Genomic DNA, 24,337 nt, shown 5'->3' with positions numbered 1-24,337 from the left:
ATAAATAATTATTGATGTAGTTTCATACCATAATACAAGAATGATTTATAAAATATGGGCATTGAACCGCCTAGAACTGTCAAGTAAAGCTATTTTCTCCAAATATAACTCAATTGGAAACACCAACTGACAAAAAAGCATTGGTTTTCAAAAGATCAAGGTTGGGATAACATCTCTAACACAGATTTGTTATTGCAAAATATGAATAGCAGCTCATAGAGAAGTGCAGCAAAGTAACTTTATAGTATTTGGATAATTTGAAACAGTGATTTTCAAAAAAACACAATGTAGCTTAATTTCTAACAGTGTCCAATTTCTAACATTGTTTTCTTGTAGCAAAGAAAAAAGACAGTAGCTCCTAGGACTGTGTATACAAGTCGACTTCCCATGAATTAGGTAAATTTGAAAAGCTAAGATGATAACAGTCTCATGTTTTGACTTAATGACTTTTGGTCTGAGCAAAACAGAAGAATTAAAAAAGTCAACATACTAAGATTGAACATTTCATGTTATCCCTTAGTTGTCTAGTGTCACCAATTGTTTCATACCTGAATTTGCATTAAATATAGATGAAATCCTAAAATTTGTCACCTCTGTTTAATCCAACATCAACTAAAAGGAAACAATTGGTAAATGTTTTGTTCAACTGGGTATGAATTTAGACATTAAGGGGTTACTGGAGGATGTATTTTTTTTGTCCCTTTTAATTAAGATGATATTTATGTGATAAGTTTATAAAAAAGAAAGGAAGAAAGCAACTGGGTTACCAGCAGAAGTTTTAAAATAAAGCAGGTCAAAGACTGTACAACAACAAAATAGAAAACAAAGCTTAAGTTTTATTTTGTCATATAATCATTACTGAAGAAAGACAGATGAAAATTTGTTGCTGTAGATTTTTAAAGCTATGAGAAGACTTTTTATTATTTAATTGTCTTCCTAATTGAATATCCCTTATTAGTAATCAGAGATATTTCCCCAAGATTTGCTTTCTTTTTACCCTTACCTAGTGGTATGATATAATTTCTTTTTTTTCCATGTTTTTATGCAAACAAACCTGCAAGTAGTAAGAACAGCTTAAAGTTTAAAGCAGTTCCCCAAAGCTCCCAGTGATAAACTTCTCCCTTATTTCATATCATCTACTTTACTTTCTCATAGGCTTTTACAGCTTACTGTATAAATATTTTGGTTACGATCGTCAAGGTATCAAGTCCCTGTACTTGTTGACTATTATTACTATTTTATTATTACTGTTATTCAATATTTTGTTTTTACAAAGCATGCCGGTCTGGTAATGTGAAATTAGTTGATCTTATAATAAGAATAAAGAGAAGTCTATTAATAAGTTTCCAACATTTGAGTTGTCCAGATGTGTGTTTACTCGAGAGTGGAAAATAATTTTGAAAGTGAAATAAATTTATCATAGAGAACAGATTTTCACACAGATAGCAAAAAATTGATGTTATTTGAAACTGCAGAAAAGTTTTTAGAGAAAATATTTTGTCTTTTAATAAATAAAAGATAAATTGACATTTGGAAAATGATTTCCAAGGTAAAATATCTCTCTCAAAATTATATTTTTACGACAGTGGCTCGTCTCTTAAATTAAGGAGTCTTTTAGTGTTGGAAAAGCCAATAGGTCAGCATTAAGCACCAAATACAATCAGAAGATCATCATCTATCTAAATACATGACTCTGGCCAGGTACTGGAGTTTTAATCAGCAAACACAAACCACTTAAAACAATTACAATATAACTCAGGACTTCTCATTTACAGTAGTATATACACAGCATAAGCGTGTGAAATATAGTTTATTTCGGTTGATTAGATTATTGAAAAATGATCTCATACATGCTTTTAAAGAAGATCCATTGTGTAAAAAAACATTCTCGTGCGTTTATTAGATTTGTGCTCTATAGAGCTGAGTCTCTGCAGCACATAGAGACACAACAGGCTTCAAATCTCATCATAATTTTCAGAGCAATCAGGCTGGAATGGAGAGGGAGGACTTCCCTAGAAATGTGTTATTTGTGACACCTTTAAATGTTGTTCTTTAGACTTTTTAACATTGACATACTGCCTTCATTGAGCGTCTTTATTGATTTGAGGAACTGCCAGGCCACCATTTGGGAGATGAGCCTCAGCAGAATTGATGGTAAGGAGCGAGACGGACATAAGACGACATAGTGTTCACTAACACCATGATTTATTTACAGAAACACATTGAGATCACTTCCAAAATGAACAATGCTGTCCATTCAGTTTTGATGTGACCTATCTGTTTGGCAAATTGGTTATAAATAAAAAAAAAAAAAAAGAAATAGGTCTTGCTTTTAAAATAGGATTTGCCGTGTTGTTGTTCAGATACCCATCAATAAAAGAAGACCACTCCTCCCATGTTGCTCATTTAAATTAGGGATCTTCTCTTTGTCATGGGTTTAATCGTGCTTGAAGAGCCAGAACTGCTAAACAGTGAGTGGTATGTAATACACCACATGCAACCTAATAATCAAGTCATCAGGCGTCCAGTTTTTTGTCATTACACACTAAACTACCGTACTGCAGCAAGGTTAAACGTGATAATTAGCAAGCTGCCAACAACAAAAAGGGTCTGCAGCCTGTTTTTAACAGAGTTCAGATCTTATCATTACCTGGTTGTTGTTACCTCAATATAGTAAATGTGGCAGATGGCGACTGAACCGCCATATTTGTCGATATCTTCATTTAAGTCCGAGGAAACCCAGGCAAAAACATGGAACAAGAAAAAATCCTAATTGTCCAGGATGCAAGCTATGTACACATTTACATTATATACATCCCTCCTTCCCCAAACTAAAGGAACAATGCATGTTTTTCCAAGTCTTGAAGAGTCCAAACAGAAGTTCTGGGTTGGAGAAATGAAACCCTGACATCTCCCTCTGAAAGACAGAGATTCTCCAAGTATAATCTGCTGAAGCACAGTGTTGAAAACATTCATTTCAGTCAATTGCTTGTAAAAAACCTGTGCATCATTGCAGACGAAGCATGCCGAATGAAGTGAAGGGCTGCGTCGAACAAAAAGTGCATTCAGCCATGCATATAGCATGTTACAGTAAAATAGACAGCCTTTACTGATATAGCCTAAGTGGCATTGCTGAAAGCAAGCAACCATTTAGGAAGAAAAGCCAAAGCAAAATACACTCCATCAAAAAATCAACAACAAAACTAAGCAAGTTGTTTTAGAAAATGGTTAAAACACATGTTATCTATAGTTTGAGAGCAGTTATGATACTATCTCTGAATAGGCTTGGTTAAAATTACAGTTTAATGTATCAGATAGTAACATGGGGATTTAGAAGTAAATGTCCCTAAAATGATCTATTTGATTTAACTGCTTGCCAACTAATGTTACCTCAATAAAAGGTAAAGGGTGGTATTTACTTTCAGTCAGCTGATTGCAGCATGTGGTGGAGGGGCAGTGCAACATTATACCAGATTATGCCAGTTCTGTTTTTCATGTATAAAGCCTAAATAACAAAACTCATCAGATTGTTATTTATGTTCCTAACAGAGAACACCATTCTCAGGTTTATTAGTGGTTCCTAGAATTTCTAAAAGTAGAATGGGAGGCAGATCTTTTAGTTATCAGGCTCCTCTCCTGTGGAACCAACTACCAGTTTTAGTTTGAGAGGCAGACACCCTTTCTACTATTAAGGCTAGGCTTAAAACTTCCCTTTTTAAGTAAAGCTTATAGTCAAGAGTGGCTCAGGTTATCCTGAGCTATCTCTATAGTTATGCTGCTATAGGCTTAGACTGCTGGAGGAAATAGGGACCACTTTCCTCTCTCTGCTTCATTCTATTTCTATTCTCAAATTCTGCATTATTTGTTGGTTCAAATCCTAACCTAATGTTCTCGCTCCGTTTTCTCATCATAGCAGCTTCATCTGGTCTGATCCTGTTTGGCTGTGACTCCAACCTAGGGGGAAATATCAGCTGGGCTTCTGCCACCAAAAATTCGATTATAAAGTTGGGCCTGTTTTTAGTGTGAAGTCCTGTTTCACTCCCAGACATAGGTATGGGTTCGGCTTTCATTTTGACTAATCATGTGTACTCTCTTTCATCCCTTTGACATAAAAACTGGCTCAGAGCTCATCTGCTTAATTGTTGCTTTCCAAGACAGAGCCACCTATAGTTTGTAACCTTCTCTGACATAGAAAATATTTCATGGATCATTGCTTCTATGTTCCTTTTTTGTGTATGCTTCTGTCTCCTTGAACCCCAGTCACCCTAAGCAGATGGCCGCTCTCACTGAGCCTGGTGCTGCTAGAGGTTTCTTCCTGTTAAAGGGAGTTTTCCTTTCAACTGTGGCTGCAACCAAAGTCAATCACTGGATGCAGTCAGCTGGGTTTCCTTAATTTAAAAACTTACAATCTGGGGATGATCTGATTGAACTGATTCTGTAAAGTTGCTTGAGATGACGTGGGTTTTAAAAAAAGTTAAATAAAAGTGAAATGAAACTTAATTGAAATAACCTGTGGGTAGTTGATAAAATTACATCAATTGTGAGAAGATCCTTTCTCTGTGTTGGAGCTAAAGATGATCTAGACCTGAGCACTATTGGGATTTTAATTAACATTTTTTAGATATTTTTAATGTATTTTTATATAAATGTAAATAGCAATCTAATTAGATGGAACTGCAGCAAAAAAAAAAAAAAAAAAAAAAAAAAAAAAAAGCTGAATAGTTCCATTGTAATGGGAGGTAATGTCTGATATATGTGTAATTGTAATAAACAGGGCCTCTAAAGTGAGTCTGGCATGACAGAGCTCTCTATGGTTCCAGATAGAGAGCTCTGTGTGCTACTTGTGGAAAAATCTGATCAACATCTTTACAACTCAAAACAGTTAGTAGGAATACATGCAGCAAAAGAAACCATGGCAGGAACCATGGTACAGCAGTGCATTATATCTGTCATTGTTTGCTAGTTATCTGCAGATCAGCACGTTTAAGACATGTCATGTTCCACTGACACACCATGCAGTATCTTATGCAATTTTGCTTTGAAAACGGCTGACATGCCAACAGTCAATTGAAGGTCGTATTCTTCTTACGGTATTTTACATACAGAAGTCTGGACCTAATAATGAAGGGCTGTACTCAAACTATAAACAGAGTTTTGCATTTTTTGCAAAAAACACTCTCACTGATTCCAAATCACTGTGTATGTCATTGGTTTGTCGTTTCCTGTCGCACATGTCTTTGGCATGTAAAAAACATGATTTCCCAGATCATGATCGTTAGCCTCCGATCATGAATTAGCTTGTCTTCTTTTGTCGATCCAGGAATTTTTGTCTTCTGTCTGGAGGGAGCTCATCCAGTCCAATGCCATGATTGGTTCCGCTGTAAGAGCAACAAGAAAACAGCTTTTATGTTTTAAATACAGAACCTGAAAATACCCTCAGCAAATATAACACAAGATAATATGTGTTTACAGATAGCAGTATTAAGAAGAGTAGAAATTAGGACTCATGTTCTTCAAAATCAAAGCCTCTTATTTCACCGACTGAGTTAAGGGTCTTCAACTTTTTCCAGTTCATGACGGAGAGACGGAGGAAGAATACCCTTGCTGATGACAAATGTATAAACTGTTAAACCCAGAGGGTTTTTAAACTCATTACAACTGAAATATACAACAAAATGTATCAAGAATAACAATACATTTACCAGCTCTTAATGCAAACTTTTGGTACTTGTTAAAAGGAAGAATATTTTTCTAATTAAAGCAACATTGCGGATGTTACTTTGGAGAAGCAGCATTCAGTTCCTTTGCTTTGCTTATCTAGAACAAACTTCAAGAAGACTGCAAAAGTGCAGAAAGCCGGAGTTCCTTTGAGTGAAAGTTAAAAACCCATTTGTTTAGAACTCCCTTTGACTGAGGTATCACTGGTTTAAGGTTTATATTTAGTTATCACCTGATTTACCACCCTTTTTTTTATCTTTACTGGCTTTTAATTGTCTATTTCATTGTTTCAGTCATTTAAAGCACTTTGAATTGGCTCTGTAATGAATTGTGCTATATAAATAAACTTATTTGTGGTTAAAACAAAGTAAATCCTAAATTTGAAATCTGGTCGTATCCCTAAAGCGGCCCCCCATATGACATCCATGTTAAGGGCTTATTGGTTTTATTATGAAAAGGCTAGCTTCTACACAGGGCTGGACTGGCCATCAGGGTAATGCCCGTGCCGTGGTTTTGGATCTGTTTAAGTTTTCCTTTTGAGTTTTCATTTGTTTAATTTAAATTTTTTGTTATTCAAGTTGTTTTTGGTTTATTAGTTCTTATGTATTTCTTGTATACCCTCTGTTGCCCCCTTGTGTCAATCTCCTTCCCCTTGCTCCCTTCTAGATGCTGAGCCATGACAGCCCGGTTGGCCATAGTGAATTTCTGGACCTGTCCTAGGCTGTCATATGTCAAAGGCTGCATAATCAATTCAATGTGTTCATTTCAATAAATAATTTATTAGTTTAACTAAATTAATGTATTAATATAGTGTTAAAAAATGCAAGGATAGGAGTATAGGGCACATGAAATATGTCCTTTTTATAATTTTATCAATTTAAGAAACTGTAGCTAGAAAGATCAGTGTGTCTCAACCTTTGGAAATTAATAATAAACAAAACCACATGAAGGTTTTAAGTGACTTTAAAACTAGATGGCAGAAAAAATTATGCAGGAGGACTCAGATAAGGAGGAGAAGGGGAGAGACATGCCCAGAAAGAGAGTCTGAGGAGGAGGAGGAGGAGGAGGAGGTCACAATAGCTGCTTACAGCCATGTAAGGAGTAACAGAGTATGTTAAGACTGACTAATAAAAGAAAAATTAAGAATATTCATTCACATCACAAGGACACGTGCCCCTGTTATTAAAATGCTGGTAAAGGAAAGGGATGAAGTCAGCTACTAGCATGCAGTAATGAAAACATGTATTTCCATAAAACATGCAATCATTGTGCTTTAAAAAGAGTGTGTCAGCATTATGTATAATTCAATACAAAAGACAGAGGATTCCTGTAGGGAGAGCAGAGGGATGCTTTGTGTGTAAACGGGCGTGGGGTTCTGTGTGTGTGTAATATGGAGGGAAAAGAACACGTCTCTTAAACTGAAATCTATACAAAATGCTATTTAGAAATGGAACTTTAAAAAAAAGTTTTAAATTAATAAAATGGTTTTGAGAGTATTGCTGTTTTTTCAGGTATTATTTTTCCATATTCTATATTTGCTCCATACATCTTCTCCCGATAAGTTCAGTCGTGTTTTTATTCTTTGGGAGGAAGCCAAAGTACTAGGAGAGAACTCACACATGCACCAGGAGAACATGTAAACAGCATACAGAGAGACCCTGGGTAGGGATTCAAACCCAGGACTTTCTTGCTGCAAGGCAGCAGTGCTACAAACTGCACTACTGTCTTTTTGTTTGTTTTTTTTGTTTTTTCACAGGTTTTATATTATCTCTTCTGCCAGTCTGCATGGATATCAGCAAGGACCTTTCTTACTGTCATGAGCAGGCGTTTATTTTTGGCTTATGTGAAGAGAAAGTATAGTAAAAATTATTTATTTGAAAAAATTAAACATGAAAAAAATATGAGAAAATATATTTTTTGAAAAACAGAAAGTGTTAGTATTGTAATATTTTATATTCAATATATATATATATATATTATATAGATTATTTTCCTAGTTCTGGTCGAGCTACATTCATCCTCAAATTATTATTAGACATCCCAGTACAAGTTTGGTTAAATTTTAAAAATTAGTTTTAAACAAAATTATTAAATAATTCACTTTAAAAAAAAAAAATTTGAAATGTGTTCACTGCTATCAAACTACTGTAAACATTCGTTTCAATAGTTTCAGTGTAACCAGGAGAGTCTGAGGAATAATAAGTATCTATTCACAATTTAGTATTATGACAGAGGCCTATTTAAACAGCCTGGGAACAAACAAGCATCAATATATTTTAAATTTTGAAAAACTGCTAAACTTTTATTGCTCAGATTATTCCAAAAAGATTATCCATGACTCAGTTAACCTTTCCATACAAACAAATATTAACAAAACAGATTCTCCTAGATTCTTTTCAATTATAGCATGGATTTTGTTCCAATATCGTTGCCAACAAAGAAAACTTTTTGTAAATGAAAATTAAAAAAACATATTTTATAAATACAAATTGAAAAAAAAATTTAAACCCAGACTGAATCTTTAAAAAGAATTAGTCAAAAAAAGTTTTGAGAGGAACTTTTCTGTTTTCTTAGGTTTTATTTTTTCCATTTTTTTTATCTTTATTTTTTCCAATGTCTCTTTTTCAGATTGAGTTTTATAAATTGTGTTATTTTCTAATTCTGTTTTACAGATCACAATCTATTCACCCCAACAGTAATGTTGTTGCTGACCCTAATGCAGACCAATAGAAATGCATCTTCGCTTCTCAGTCCAGAGGAATGCCCGCCCCCAGAAGTTCAAATGTACACTGCAAAAAATGGAAATCTAAATAATAATTTTTTCCTAAACTAAGTGCATTTGTTCTTGAATTGAGGAGGTAAGTGAGACACTTTGCCAATGGAACAAGACAATTTACATTTAAAATAAGAAAAAGCAACTGCATTGTCTTTTTTCAAGTGCATATTATCTAATTATCTTATTTTAAGAGTAAAAATACTTATTCCATTGGCAAATCATCCTATTTACCTACTAAAATTAAGGTAAAATACACTTGATTGAAGGAATTTTTACTTATTTCTAGATTGTTTTTTGCAGTGTAAATGAACTTATTTAAAAAAACATTATCAATTAATTTCATTATAATATATATGATTATATAGATTATATAATATACTCATTCATATAATTTGACGTAGCCTTTTTTCATGGTACATTTATTTACTTCATAATAAATGTACACCTATTTAAATTACACAATATTTAATAATAAAATTTTGTTGTCTTAAGTCTCCATAGGAAATAGAAGTGGAGAAGTTTTGAGTACTGAGTAGAAATGATTTGAATATTAAACTATTACTCCTTTTCTGAAGTTTTTTAATTGAATAAATAAAAAGGTTAAATAAAATGTAACAGCAAATCAAGATTCCATTTGGAGAAACAGCTTCATTCAAAGAAACGTGCAAGTAAATTACTAACTCAAGTTTGTTAAAAAACAAGCTTTACCTCTGAATAGTATTAACTCTGACCACACAGAATTTTCTGTGTGGTCAGAGTTTCCTATCCTTTACCGAGTAAATAGGACTCCGGTTTATCAAATGTTCAATTTCTGAGTATAATTGTAACTGCGAGGATACAACTGTGTACAACTACTGCATTTATGCTTTCCTGGCTGAATGCAAATAATCTTGCTGCAGCTATAAGGTTGTCTACACCTCTGCCATGAACATTTAACATTGCACTGTTTAAATAAGAGAAAATACATTCAGGAATATTTGGAGAGGCAAAGAAAATGTTTTCCTACTCTTTGGTGTCCATGGGAACCGGCAGAGGCTTGTTGAAACCTTCCTTCCCCACCAGCCAATAGGTGGTCTCAACACCCTTTCCCTAAAATCAGATCATATTATGCTTTAATTTCTGCAGAAGGGACAGTTTTATCCTCTGTACATATTAAAGAGTAAGAGTTAACCCTTTAGAAGTACATACCTTCAACTCTGTCAGACCCCGGACCTGAATCTTGTATCCCATCTGCAAGTTGTTCAGGATGTCGACTGTCGTTTGGTTAACATGGATTCTGTAAGCTAAGCAAGTGGAAAAGTGTCACAGTGTCAGTAATGCAGAAATGTCTTTAGAACTAGTCCAAGCAGATGGATGTGAGTTAGAATTATCGAATACCTGGCTCTAAACTGTAGGACTACATGTGGTTTATCAAAAATAGAGGTGGTTCATGTATTTAAGAGTTTGTTACATTCTTAAGACTAATTTAATTTAGTCATATGAATTGCAACCTTTTCAAATTGCCTTTTAGCAGTCACATTCTGTTCACTTCTGGGGGTGGGCCGTGGAGTGAGGACATATTTCTATTGGTCAGCATAGACCTTAGCAACAGTTTCATTGGTCAAGAGTTATAAGAGTGTTTTTATTAGATTGGAGGTTACAAGAATGTGATCTGCAAAATGCAATTTAAAAGGAAGGAAATTCATAAAATAAAAAAAGAAAGAAAAAAATTAAATATAAAAAAAAATAGTAAAACACAATCATAAAGTCTGGAAAAAATTTAATAAAAAAACAAACATTAAAAATATTAACAAACAAGTATTTGAAAAATAAAATCTGAAAAAATAGCACCATTACTCTTAAAACTTTTTAATCGATTTTTTTTTTCTTCATGGATGGATTATATTTCTTTGTTCATGTTTTCATTTGGAAAAATTCTTCTTTGCTTGCAAAAATAATGGAAGAAAATTCACTCCATACAAATAGTTATAACTTTTGCGTTAAGATGGCAGCACACATACGTAAACATAAAAAAAGGAAATATACTAACAAAAATTAAAAGTCTATTACTTTTTTTTTATTTTAGGTTTTAACTGAAAACTTTGAGCCAGTGATCAACATGGAACACAAAGCAATAATTGATTGGTTTAAATGCTTTGGGTTCTATATGATCAACAGTTTGTTAAGTCTATGTTTACACATTATTTATTTTAATCTATTACATTGGTTATTTTAAGATTTCCTGGTTACGGTAATTACCTAATTGATGGTAATTTCTAAATAAGTGTGAAAATACTTTTTAAAGATAAAATATTAAATTGGTCAGAGTCTCTTCTGTCATCTCTTATTTTGAGAGATTGATTCTTGTTACAATGCAGAAACCAATCTGAAATATTTGAAATACTTTTAAAATAAGTACATTTAAATAAAAAATAATGTGTTTTCAGCACAGGGGCATAAGATTCTCTGTCTAGAAATGGTTATGTTGGGTTAAAGGATTGTCAATAATATGAGAAAATAAAATGTAATTGAATACTTATATTTTGACATATCCTCCCTCTTTTTAACATTTCTAAACAGTGGGCCGTGGGCAGGCTGCTCTAACATCACCTACAACCGGGCTAAGCCAGTTTTCTGCAACTTCAGTCTCTTTCTGAGTTGGATAGAAAGAAAAACTAACACGCTTTTTAGTTCCTTTTATGCCAAAACAGTCAAGGTCTGATCATTTGACTAAACATGGAAGATCCATTATTTATTAAAGCAATTATTCAGCAAAGTTGGAGGGACAATTATGCTATATGAGGTGAATTCTGCTGTTTTATTGTTGCAATGAACACATTTAGTAAATGAAAACTTACAAAATATGTAATTGAAGAGAATTGAAAAGAAAAGAATTGAAAAAAAGTTTTCAATAAAGATTGTGAGGGTCTTGAGAATAACTTTGATGTTTGATTGTTTTTTTTGTTTTTTTTTTGTTTTTTTTTAAGATTTTATCTTGCCAGTAATTTTTTTACCCAATTTTTCTTATTCTATTTTCATAATGTATTTTTTACAGATTATTTCCGTTTTCAGATGTGGTTTTATAACCTGCATTCTTGTCAAGTTGCGTTACACATTAACTTTACTTCTAGGGGCAGCCTTTCCTCTGGAGAGGGAAGACACGTTTCTATTATTCTGCATGGATGTTAGCATCAGTATTTGGTACAAATTACTTCAATATAAATAAGAATTGAGGCATAGAAATTTCCCTCATTTAACAAAAGTTTTAGAATTAAATAAATAAGGGGCTCAGGTTAAATGTACCAGATAATTGTGGAAGTAAGATCAATTCACTTAGTTTTCTAGGGGAGAACCTGCACACTGCCAATATTTGAATCTGGTTAATGTTTAATTTTGCTCCACTAGGGGGCAGCAGACCCCAAGTGGTAGTTTCAGTCAGTTAAATTAAACATCTGTCCATCCATAATCCCCAGCATTTGATTTTAAATTGTGCAAAAGAAAAAAAAAATGTGTTTGATTAAAGAGTTACTAATCTAATAAGCAGTACTTCTTATACATAAACCTAAAGATTTCATGGATGAATTAATTACCTTTTCTTTACATTAAATGTTAAACCTTATGTATGAATTTGAAAAGTAAGCATCAGTATGACAAATTTAAATGTGGTAATTATTTAAGTTTATCCTGAAACTTCAACTTGGCCTTTAATTCTGCTGATAGTGTTAAAGGATTAGTGAGCACTGCTCTCCTAAAGCCCCATTTAGCCTGAGGCAACGTGTACTCAGACTGCCATACACCTGTCCTCCAGCCCAGGGGGCTCTTAAAAAAAATTAAAATGAAAAAGTGATTAGTGTTGAAATCTTGTATTTAAAAAGACTCACGCAAACTGGTGGACTCCATTCGAGATGTAGTGTTGACCGTATCTCCAAAAAGACAATACCGAGGCATCGTCAGGCCGACCACTCCTGCAACAACTGGACCTGTGATTGAAGCAAGTGAAAACAAACATCCAGATGTTTTTGGAACATCTTCTCTGATCAGTAATATGACATTTAAAAAAACATATAATTTCGTTTTTATTTCACTGGATTAAAGTATCTCTGACTGGAAACTGCAAAAATTTTAATCTAAGTAAGTCAGATTTTCTTGAAATGAGTGTTTTATTTATTTATTTTTTTGAGCAGGCCAATTGAATAAAATGATTCAAATTAAAATATTGATTTAAAATAAGAAAAAACTCTGTTATCCTATTCCAAGTGAATATTAACTTATTATCTAATTTAAGGGCACAAATAATTATTCCATTGGCAGATCATCTTATTTTTCTGCACAAATTTAGGACAAATAAACATATTTTAAGAACTATTTATTAATGTTAGATCACGTTTTTACAGTGTAAATGGCATTCTAACTGAGAGAACACAGAGAAAGAGTCAAAGGTCCAGAGTGTGCAGTTACTTAATTGGATGACAGCACTCTAAGTGGATAGTGTTTCGGTGTTCCAGGAACGAGTTTCAGACGAGGATAAAAGAGGTAAAAATATCTCGTTTACTTAGCCACTCGGGGACTCGGCTTCTTCTTTAACAGCTGCTCACTCTGAAATGAAGTTTTGGTTTATTTGACCCCGTATTACTCTGAACCCACACATTTAACTACTGACTTCCTGCACTTTTTAGTTTCTTCTCTTTGCATTGTGCAGCAAGTTTCTTTTATGATGCTCATGTAATAAGAAATGCATTGCATGGGACAGTTTTTTTAGAAATAAAAGAAAAATATTTTAGTAAATCTCTCATAATTTTATGCATCTTGAACTCTTTTATGGGAGCTTTTCTGTAGCATATATCTGTGGGCTCTGAGGGACCTTCCAAGGAATTGGCTCAGCTCTTAGCTGTCCTTGGTTAAGTTTTCTTTTAAAATAATTACACTTTAGTTCAATTACATTTTCAGTCCTTTGAAGCCACTGGTTTCAGAAATCTACTTTATTTGCATTAATATTTTTTTATTCAAAAATATTTTTGGATCATTTAATTAATTGTTATTTTATTTTATTTTTTTTTTTTTTAAGATTTCCTTCATATTATGATATATTTTTAACTAATTACTGTTTGACTAAAATTCTGTTTGGGTGTGAAATTATTTATTTTTGGTATGAAATGACCAAGACAGAAATATATAGATCAGAGTTTTTGGATGGAGACAAAGGAGATGTAACTCTAAAAATTATTATTTTTGAATCCTTGGGATTCTTTACAATACATTTAAAAAAGAGCTGATTAATGATTAAAAAATGCAGCCATGAGGGTTACTCAAAATATATTGTTCAGTTTTAAAGAAATGTTCAGATATGGTTTTTGAGGTACATGGTGGTAATGTTGGGGGTAATAATTATCTACATAAAGGAGGAACTTGATATTCACCGGAGTGCAGGCCGATGCGGATTCGGATTTTCAGGTCAGGCATGTGTCTAGTCTTGAAGCTTCCAATCAGGCTCAGAATATCAAGAGACATGTTGGCCATCTCAGCTGCGTGACGGTTGCCGTTCCTGGTGGGGACTCCAGAAGCTACCATGTATGCATCACCAATGGTTTCCACCTGAACACCACAAAACGAAGAGGTGAACAAACCCATCTGCAGGATTTTCGTCTCGACCTGCATTTACAAATCATTAGGAAGCTAAAAAGTGAACCAAGGAAACTAAACCCCAATAATAAAATATGCTTGCATGATGGAAAAGTCCATCATAAACTAACGAAATTAACCTTAAGTTTTGAAAAACACTAATCACTGTTGCGTTTGGCTAGAAATAAAATAAAAAATAAAAATACAGATTTGTCTGGATGCACAGTCCATAATTAAATTTTATTAAGAAGCTAATAAAGTATTCTGTATCGTTAAATTATTTATCAATGGTAGTAATTCAGTGTCTGTTGTTCACTTCTGTCTCATCCTAATAAAAAAACAAAATGAAATTAGAATAAGGAAGATAAGTAAGAGTAAGTTTGCAACAAATGTATTGAAACTAAGTTTCCACTGATGAATACAGCTAACTTATATATTTTTAGGTTGTGCACAGTACTATCATGTTACCAAAGGTTTTTAAGTCTATTATGTACCTTGAAACACCTAAGGGTTACAAACAACTTTCAGAAATCAACTGAAACCATAAAGTAATGACCAATACTCTATTTTCATTTTAATACCTTTTAGAGGTGATATCAGTTTTAAACAATTGATATAAAGAATCACATTTTTGTTGCTGCTTATGTTTAATTAGCCTAAAATAAAGGTTAGTGGGCTTTACTTGGAATCATGTTGATCAAAAGCAGAGAGGAATATGATCCACAGATAAAAAGCAAAGTCTGACAGTTAAACAAATATAACTATAGACAATGTGATGCAAAAATCTATTTTGGGTGTGAAGGTTATCAATGGCAGAATATAAAGTAAAACAGTGGTCTGCTATCTTAAAAATGTCAAGAAAAAAAACATTAATAACTAAATGTTTCATGAAATGTAAGAATACCACCTTTAAAAAAAACGAATAACATTCAGAATAAAGCTTCTTTTAAATGCTGCAAACAGGCTGCTAACGCTGACCTTGTATACGTCATGCAACGGAATGATGGCATCAAAGAGCGTATAGAGATCGTTGAGCAGGTCAACCACCTCGATGGGCTCGCTCAGAGCTGAGATGGTGGAAAAACCCACAATGTCACTAAAGTACAGCGTGACCTCGCTGAAATGCTCCGGCTCCACAGGCTTGCCCAGCTTCAGCGCCTGGGCCACAGACCTGAATGAGGAATGTGGTTCAGTGTCCTTTTCTAAAACATATGTACATTCAAGCTGAAACATATTTCTAAAGCAGAATTAAAGGTATAGTGGAGGATGTTCTTTTTCCGGGTGGATCATCTAAATAAGTGGTCCTCCTTATTGTCAATCATTCTGGTGATATGTTTACGAAAGGGTGGCCTTAGCTTTCATTTTCTGCGCATGCACACTTTCAGGCGTATATCTGTGGTGAGCTACGGTTTCAGACAGTCATTGAAGCTCACCTGTCTCACTGACGTTCTTTTAAAATGGCCGAGGTTCATAAGAGAAAAAGTGTCTAAGAAGTTTATGAAAAGAAACGAAAGGCCTCAGAAGAGTCATATATATCCCAGAATGCTTTGCGTAGAGAGCTCTCCACGCAAAGCATTCTGGGATTTGCTGTCACAGTTGCCTGTTGTTACCATAGGCTGTCGCTACCCGACAGCTGCAACTAATAACAAAAATGGATCAGGCACCACACGGCGGAGGAGGACTTACGTGACCAACGGGGAGCAAAAGCAAGTGATCATCTGTCTGAACGGTCAGTTAAAGACGGGCATACACGGTGCGATTTTTTTGCCCTTTTCGGGCCGATTCTCCAGTCATGTGAGAATTTTTAGATGGGGCCGAGAGTCAGCCTCATCGCACGTTGTGCATTGTGTACTGTACAGGGGGTAACCGGGGGCGATTAGCCTCTCACGACCACATCCCGATCAGGAATCGTAAGGTCGGGCGAAAATTAAACATGTTTGAAATTCAGTCGGCCGTCGTAAGATCGCATCAGAGTGTGAGGCTGCACAGTGTGAGCACATGCATTGTCCACTATATAGCCCCCGCTCTATATAGTGATTGAATGATATAGGGGTTAAGGCGGACGTTTGGACACAGTAAGCTTGTATGAGTTATGATAACAGCAGCTTTCAAACAGAGCCTGCACAAGCCCATTTCTGCTCGTGCAGGCTCTGTTTGAAAGCTCACACGCGTTTAATAGGCGTTCCCTCTCGATAACGGGTACAGGGGTGTGCATGCACATTTTTTTAAGTGGAGAGGGCGGGTCTTTTAAAAATTCCTCCACTACACCTTTAGGACAAAGAATAGTTAGTTTTAATTAAACATTGTGATGAAAATTATAACCTTGTTCACCTGGACTATAAGCAGATTCATTATTTTTTAAACACCATTGTTTGCTAGGCTATACAATATTTGAACATTCTCTTAAATTCTTCTACAGGGTGAAAAAAGAAACAGTAGGAATGACAAAGTTGCTCTATAATGTTTTATTAATTCATTAATGAATTCTCCTCACAATAATGAATGAGTTTGTTCACACAGAATAACAGTATTATTTTATCTGCTTATTAGTTAGCGCATGCTAATGCTAACTATGTTAAAATTCAGACTTGGACCAAAATAAAATTGTTCAAATGAACACAAACAAGCTTTGAAGCTTTATTTATTTATATTAGTCAAACTTATTTTTTTCCTTGGCGGTGTAAATTGAATATTTGATTTACATTTTCAACTTTAACTACAGCTACACTTTGGAGAAATTGAAGGTTAACATTAACGGTATGAGTTAATGTGAGATGTTTATCAATAAATGTCTTTAAAGACATTAAAAGATTGTAATGTTATTTATTTTTTAGTTCTAATCAATTAAATTAATCTTTAAGTGAGGAGGGGCTAGTGTGTTTTCACAATCCTTGTTATTATCATCCCTGATGTACACGGAGGCTCAAAATATATAATGAAATAACGTATATAAATGTCCCACAAGCCAAGTAGATGTAATATTTATAATATTTGATACGTAATATACAACTAAATTGTAAAATGCACAATTCAATAGACAATGAAACATACATTCAAAATTATATTAAATATTGAATATTTAAAAGTATATAATCTATAAATATAGAGTGAAGTTATATTTATTTTTAGATGCCTATTGTGTACCCTGAAGCATATGCCAAAGTGTTTTGCAACCTCTGGTTTAGTAATTCAAGTGCAGTTGTAATTCCACCCTTTGGTAGTTTTTCTTTTTGTATTAGGATACCAGTAAACTAGACCTACTTTTTCAGAAGAAAACGGAAACCAATTTTCCAAAATATAACCCACCCCTGTAGTTGACAAACACAACCAAGTGCAATCATAATCAATCAATTAGATTAGCCAGAGGGTTTTGTTATAATGGATGTGAATATTAGTAGAAGCATTCAATAAAGTCCTCAAAAATGACCAGTGGGGCTTTATGTAGGAGTGAGTGATTAGTGGAAGTCAGAAAACTTACAATCAAGTATGATTTGTTTTTAAAGTGAAATGTTTGCCGATGAATTGGCCCATTCAAACTGTCATGAAAAGGTCAGAGACATGCATCTTAAGGGTTTTTTCTAGGCTTATCTTATTCATGTTGTTGACAGATCTTAGTAGATCTGTCAACATCAGAAATTCCATTTTAGAACACACCAGCACATCTTTATTACATTTTCTCATGTTGAAAACTTACTTGGGCAACATCTGAGCCACCAATTGATCTGTCTTCTGCCTCTCCATCTCCAGCTCTTCAGTCCTCTCTCTGATGAGGTCCTCCAAGTTTGAGGAGTATTGCTCCAACATTCGCAGCATTGAGTCAATTATGTTAGTTTTCTTCCCTTTTGAGACACCCTTGAACTGCCATTAAAAGGGTGTTTCAGAGTGAGGTTCAGTTTATCAGAGAATAACCAGTGAATGCGTTTCCGTATTTTCACCTGTTTGAAGATATCCTCAAATGTTGGCCTCTTCTCTGGATCTTCACTCCAGGCTTGTTTCATTAACTGAATTACATCTAAAGGGGCCTCTTCCACCGATACAATGGGTCGACACAGAGGTGGAGGATCTTTCACCTTGTTTATGATCTCTGTCAAAACACATAATAAGCATGAATATATTGTGAGTCATAGAGTACACAGAACTGAAGGCTATATGTAAATGTCAGAAGTATAAGGTCAATCACCCTTTGGAGGCATGTCCAGCATGCAGAAAGGTGAAGAGCGAGAGACGATCTCCTGCACGATTATGGCGAAACTGTAAACGTCTCCATAGAAAGTGCCTTTCCTCCTCTGACTTGGGTCCCGCAGAAGTTCCGGAGCAGTCCAAAGCAAGTCTTTTTATTGAAAAGAAAAATTCACAACTGTTTGCAATAAACAAGTCGGGCATGTTTGTTATTCTAATTTTATAGGTGTTCTCACCTTCAGGCTTTTCGTCGTCATTTTCTATGTTTTGTGCCATCAGAATTTCATTAAACCCATAATCTGTCACCTTCAGCACAAAGCGCCCATCCACCACACAGTTACGGGATTTGAGCCTCCCATGAATTATGTTGCGATGATGCAGGTACTTCATTCCCTAAGGAAAAAAATAAATAAATGATGTTGTCGGAAATTTTTTATCTCTCTTTTATTATATATTAATTTATCCTATTTACTCAATATAAAAGTTTTCACTCAGTCTGTTTCTCTCTTAAGGCCACACAATTCTCTGCAGGCTTGTGTTTGTAGACCAGACATAGCTTCTTCCCATAACAAATCAGATTCTTTCTCAAGGTTTATTCATAACATGTTACTGTTTAACCAAAGTGTCTGTAATTTGTTATGACTCTGACTACTTTCCATTGTTGTAAGAAAGGGGGAACGAACGCTGTCCAGATCAGAACAGAGCAGAATGCTGTGCCATAAGGGCTGTATGATGACTGTTCTCTCTTTGCAAAGATATAAATAAATGTGCCAACTGAGTGAAATCCATCGATCTCCATTTATTTAACTAGGATGAATACTTGAATACTTTTTCCCACGACATGTATTTTATACTTGTTTATTTTCAAGTATAAAATACTTGTAAAATCCCCCCCCCCCCACACACACACACACACACACAAAGGAGTATTTCTTACTCTGGTGAGATCCATTAACAAGGAAGACTTGAACATCCAGTCAAGACGCACATCCTCATTGCCCAGTAAATCCTCCAGGCTTCCCCTAGTGCAGTGCTCCGTCACAATGCCGAAGATGCCAGAGTCAAAGAACAGGCCCAGAAAAAGATTTAAGTTCTCATGTCTCATCTCCCTTAGCTGAAAGAGAAAACAAATGGTAGCATTTTTGTAATAGCTTATAAATCACTGTAATTTGCTCTTTTGTGACCAAAAAACATGTTGTCCAGTTTTTACTGGGATTCCCAATTTCAACCTTTTTAAAATATTAATGTAATAAAACTTGGACTTGTTTTATGTTTTATATATATATATCAATATTCTGTTTGTACTGCATCTCAGCTTTAATATTATTTTGTTCTTAAGACTAAAGTTCAGGTCCATGATGAAAGATAAACAGGAAAGCCCATGTAGAAAAAAATAACAATTTATCACCAGCCAAGAAAGACCTTAAAATTCAACCCTGCTTTCATAGTTTAAAACATTGCTATATTTGCTATGTTAAAGGTGTTTTTTTAATTATAATTTCTGATTTGTATTTCACTAAACCTGTCACAAATATATAACCTCCAGGCTACCACATACTGTACAAGAACAGATATACTTTGTTAATTTACTCAAGTGTGCAAAAACAAGAACACTGTATAGTACATTTCATACTTTAACATGTGCAGAACATTTTTTTTCCCCAAAATATAATTCTAGTACCAACTGTAACTAATCTAAAACCAGTGCTGTAGAAACAGAATACTTTTATTTAGTTTTAGCACCTCTGAAAGACTAAGCAGATCCTCTCTGTCCTTGCAAAGTATGCCTATCTGCCGATGTGATCATTATGCACAGGAATAACACAAAAGTGAATACTTATTAGCTTAGAAATCTAAGCTTAAGATAAGCATGTTGATTAAGATTAACTAACTCAAAAGGAATCCATCAACAGCTCTCGAGCAAGCTTCCCCTAAACAAAAAGAACAATCTCTTGCAGAGTCACTTACCCTTACAAAGATCACCTCCGTGCTTCCACTTACACTAGAAACCGTTCCTATCGGACATTTCTTTAACCAAACCCAGTCACCCTGGAAGATAAATAAAACAAAACAGTTGTTTTCCTATATCAGAGACGTGAACTCAAAGCAAAAAATCTGTATATCATTGTATCTGGGATTTTCTAACCTCAAATACTGCAACATTTGAACTGTCAGGAGTGGAGGCTAGGTAACTACGACCAGACACAGAGTGGTGAGGCGTCTTCATGTCCCCTTGGCTTTTCATGATGCTTTCATCATTTAGCTTCTGCTTATGCACAGAGATTAAAGAGGTCATGTCAGAGTTAATCACTTGCAGATGTAAAAGATCTGTCTGTATTGATCCTGTTAGACTGACCCGTTTGCTGACTTGGGTATTGATAAAGACCAGATCATCAAGAGTCAGGATCACCTTCGATGAGCCACTATTTCCATCACCACCAAAGCTGAACCCAACCCTGCCTTGTTTTCTGTGCACAAAGACATCATAATAGATTGAGGAAATCAAAACTGATTAAGGTGAGATATCATATTCCAGCCCTGCTATACATACTTTAGATAAAGAAAGAAGTTTACGACACCTCCCAACAACAGAATGAACACCACCAATAAAAAGAGGAAAGTGGTCATATCCATTCCTTTGGAAAGAAAAGAAGAACAAACGTTTGAGTATTTTACAACATCGACTCCCTCGGTGAATAGATATATTGTGAAAAACAGTTTGCTTCCAAACACACTGACCTCCAGTACAAGCAAAGTATGGACTAAACCAGCAACTTGAATCTGTGTAGGGAGTGCTCCCTGCAAAGTGTACGGAGCGACCAAGATATTTCAAGCCCCCAGTCTTGCCATCTGTGTGACTAGCATGGAGAAAATGCGTGGAGTAGAGTGAGGTTCCCATGCCACTGTAGTCAAGCACTACGTAGCCAGCCTGCATCCCTTCCCCGTTTCTTCCGGCCCGCAAGTGCTGATTGAATCCTTCAAACTCGAAGTCTCCCTCACTGTCTGCCAGGATTGTACCTGATACCCAGAGGCCGTCACTTAATCGGGCTTTTTCAACAGCCATAGCTATGTAGTACATCATGTTGTAAATGGTGCCAAAGAATGGAGAAACCTAATAGAGGGAAGTCATGATATAGATTTTGTAAAAAGATTTATGCTTGTTGACATTTCTTTTTCACTTTTAGCAACTAGATTCCTCAACAAGTCTTACCTGTTCTGGTGGAGCACTGCTGCGTATTTCATAAGAGTTCTGAGCATCTCTGAAGGCCTCATAGAAATTACGTTCCCCAGACTCCATAGTGATAGAGAGAACCCCATCATAGGCTTTTCGGAGCTTGGTATCATTTCCTAGCATGTAGTAGTTTGTGTCTTTGTAAGGTAGGGAATACAGTAGAGTGTCATAGGTAATAAAAATATAGCCACGGTCTATCATACGCATGGCTAAGGCTGTGGTCAGGAGTCGGTACTGGGCTTGGCCACCAATCAGGACAGAGGGCATACACATGATGATCACTGCAAAAAAAAAAAAAAAAAAAATCAAAATACTAAACTGCTTTTCAAAGTTTGCATACAATAGAATTTTAAGTTCTCAAACAATTGCATCATACCTCTTACTCGATCTGCTTGCCTCACTTTTGTAAGAGCTCTCCGAGGCCCGTCCTTATCACTCTCCATTGTGACAACAGGGTTTACAGGCAGTCCAAGGTCCCTGAGGGAAGTGGCCAACTCCTGGCCTGTGGCTTCCCAAATATCTGTTTCCTCTGAGATGATGGCCACATGAGCCCATCGAAAATACCTTAACACAGTGAAAATAACATGGGCGGACAGTGGCAGCGGCCTTAGGAATGTAGGGTATTTGTCTCCTGCATTCATGTTGGGTTTGAGACAACCCCAGGACAGAATGCCGACATCCCACTCTTTTGCATATAGTGCAGCTGAGGAACAGTAGCCTGGATTAGCAGGGCCCAAGAAAGCCGACCCGTAACTTTCTATATCAGCAAAGCGAACAAGGGCACGAGTTGACTTGCAGTCCTCATTAATCAGTGTGTAGTCATACCAGTAACCTTTATTGAGGTAGGAGTTCTTGTTTATACGACTGGTGGCAAGACGGGCTGCCAAGTCGGGGAGAGCCTTAGAGTACAAGATGTCACATGTCCAGGGTCCAACCAGGGCCACCTTGAACGTTGTTGCCCAGGCTTGACAGGGGAATATTGAGATCATGAGTAAAAGGACATGAAACCAGTTCCCCCTTGATCTTCTGGTGTGCTGCACTGGGGATGATGGCAACTGTGGTGTTGATGATGACAAAAATTTTGATGATAATGATGCTGATGATAATTCAAACATTCTACACTCAGCAAAACTATTCATGATCACCGTCCATATGTGCCTCTTTCTTATTACTTTAACAGAGTGGTGCCGCCATCGTGGGTGGTAGGCAAGGTTGTGCAGACACTGAGGGTCTCTATGAGTTTTCATTTTCACATGCAGCTTTTATGATGCCTCAGACACAGTTGTGAACTGAGTGTTTAGAATGGTAAGCTTGTGAGTGTCTTTGGTTCTGGAATTATTCCCCTTTGCACTCTGCAAGCTTCTAGTCCAAAGGCGGACATGCAACAAGAAGACCCCAAGCCATCACTGCCTCCAGGAGACAAGAATAAAAACATATTAGAAAATTGGAAACAAAACATTTAATGATATCTGTGGTTGAACAAAATATGTATCCTGATATTAATCTTAAAAAAGAAAGAAATGTCACCATTCCACTATGACTCTTATCAGCATCCATATGGCCTCATGGCTCAGGATGTAGGCTTTGTGCTGCCTGTTGGAGAATTACTTGCATGTGTGTAACCAAGCTCATTAGCTCATAGTCATGGACTTTAAATCAAATGCCATGTAACCAGGAGCTAAATCTGGATCTGGTTCTTTAACCTTTTTGTATTTCCTTTTATCTTGTGTTTTTTTTTAGATGTTTCCCTACTGTCTTTAAGTCTCACCCAGTTACACACTTTCATCTATGCCTGATGAATAGGCTTCTATCTTAAAAGTTATTTTCTAAATAAAGGCCAATGGACTTTGAAGGAGACTTAAACATACTAGAGTGAAAGTTATGTATTTTTAACTGTACAGAAATTACTGAAAGATATTTTAGTAAGTTTGCTAATCTCATTTTACATAGATCTACAGTAAATCTCTACATCTTTTGCTCTTGCAGTGTATAATTTGCAGTTATTCAGAGTTAGAAACCTTGAATTTACCTTTCATTATATAAAACTCACAAATAAGTAGAGATCAAAGTTATTTTTAAACTAAAATATTAGATATCCAATTTAAATATGTGTTATTATGCATTAGCTCTTGAAGAAGGTGATTCTGAAAATCAAAATTGTCAAACAAAACAAAACTTTTGAGTTAAAGTTGAGTAAAATATTTCGTCATATCTTAATTTTTTCTGTATTCTATGAGTAGAATACAAGTGATTAAATTAACCATAGATTCCAACGTTCTCACCTCTTCAGACAGATTTTACAATGCTACAGAAGTTTACAACGCAAAAAACAATTAAAACAAAATGCCTTCTTCATAATGGAAATCTTACCTGTAGTAGTTTCCTACACGGGAGCCATGTCAGGGTTTGAGTCAGTCATTAGATAGCACCATCTAAATTCCAAGTGGATTAAGAGTGCTCAGGTTGAGCACTTATCTTTTTTCTTGTATTGTGAAAAATGTCATCACAAATCCAGAGTTCATTTAAGATATAAAACAATGAAGAATAAAAAAAGAAGGTAATATTGGGAGATGCTTCTCATCTCTTGTCTAGGTTATTAAGAGCAGGTTTAAAAAACAAAAACAAAACATAGCAAAGAAAAAAACTCTTCAAATGTCCAGGGTGTTTGTCTCTCTGGTTGAGTTTATGTTGTCCCTGTTTTGGACTGGGACCCACCCCAAACCACAGGTACATGAGAGGAGATGCTGCCTAGTTCCAGAGTTGGGATAGGTAAAAATAGATTGGCTCGATGGGCTGAGATCTTGAGAGAGGGAATAAGTAAAGGAAAGGAAAAA

General features: G+C 35.3%; 1 protein-coding gene across 2 annotated transcripts; it reads right to left on the bottom strand.

The window, feature by feature from the left end:
* Nucleotides 1–1,735: 1,735 nt before the first annotated feature.
* gucy2d (guanylate cyclase 2D, retinal) lies at nucleotides 1,736–24,337 on the bottom strand. 2 transcript variants are annotated; one of them, XM_038278789.1, is made up of 19 exons: nucleotides 23,874–24,337; nucleotides 21,880–22,913; nucleotides 21,483–21,784; nucleotides 21,011–21,383; nucleotides 20,823–20,907; nucleotides 20,628–20,739; nucleotides 20,418–20,537; nucleotides 20,240–20,320; nucleotides 19,209–19,385; nucleotides 18,508–18,664; nucleotides 18,273–18,422; nucleotides 18,028–18,176; nucleotides 17,787–17,950; nucleotides 15,071–15,263; nucleotides 13,891–14,065; nucleotides 12,355–12,453; nucleotides 9,683–9,777; nucleotides 9,501–9,583; nucleotides 1,736–5,378 (listed from the first exon to the last, which is right to left on the bottom strand). In XM_038278789.1, exons 2-19 carry the CDS (start codon nucleotides 22,748–22,750, stop codon nucleotides 5,294–5,296), a joined length of 3,471 nt encoding a protein of 1,156 aa, XP_038134717.1. In that variant the 5' UTR covers nucleotides 22,751–22,913; nucleotides 23,874–24,337; the 3' UTR covers nucleotides 1,736–5,293. The 2 variants fall into 2 exon arrangements, with proteins under 2 accessions (XP_038134717.1, XP_038134711.1); XM_038278783.1 differs by having other exon boundaries at nucleotides 21,880–22,909.

Source organism: Cyprinodon tularosa, unplaced genomic scaffold (genome assembly GCF_016077235.1).
Source record: "Cyprinodon tularosa strain WSP-4 unplaced genomic scaffold, ASM1607723v1 ctg1017, whole genome shotgun sequence".
Classification (NCBI taxonomy): Eukaryota; Metazoa; Chordata; class Actinopteri; order Cyprinodontiformes; family Cyprinodontidae; genus Cyprinodon; species Cyprinodon tularosa.
This window is presented reverse-complemented; position numbering and strand designations above follow the sequence as displayed.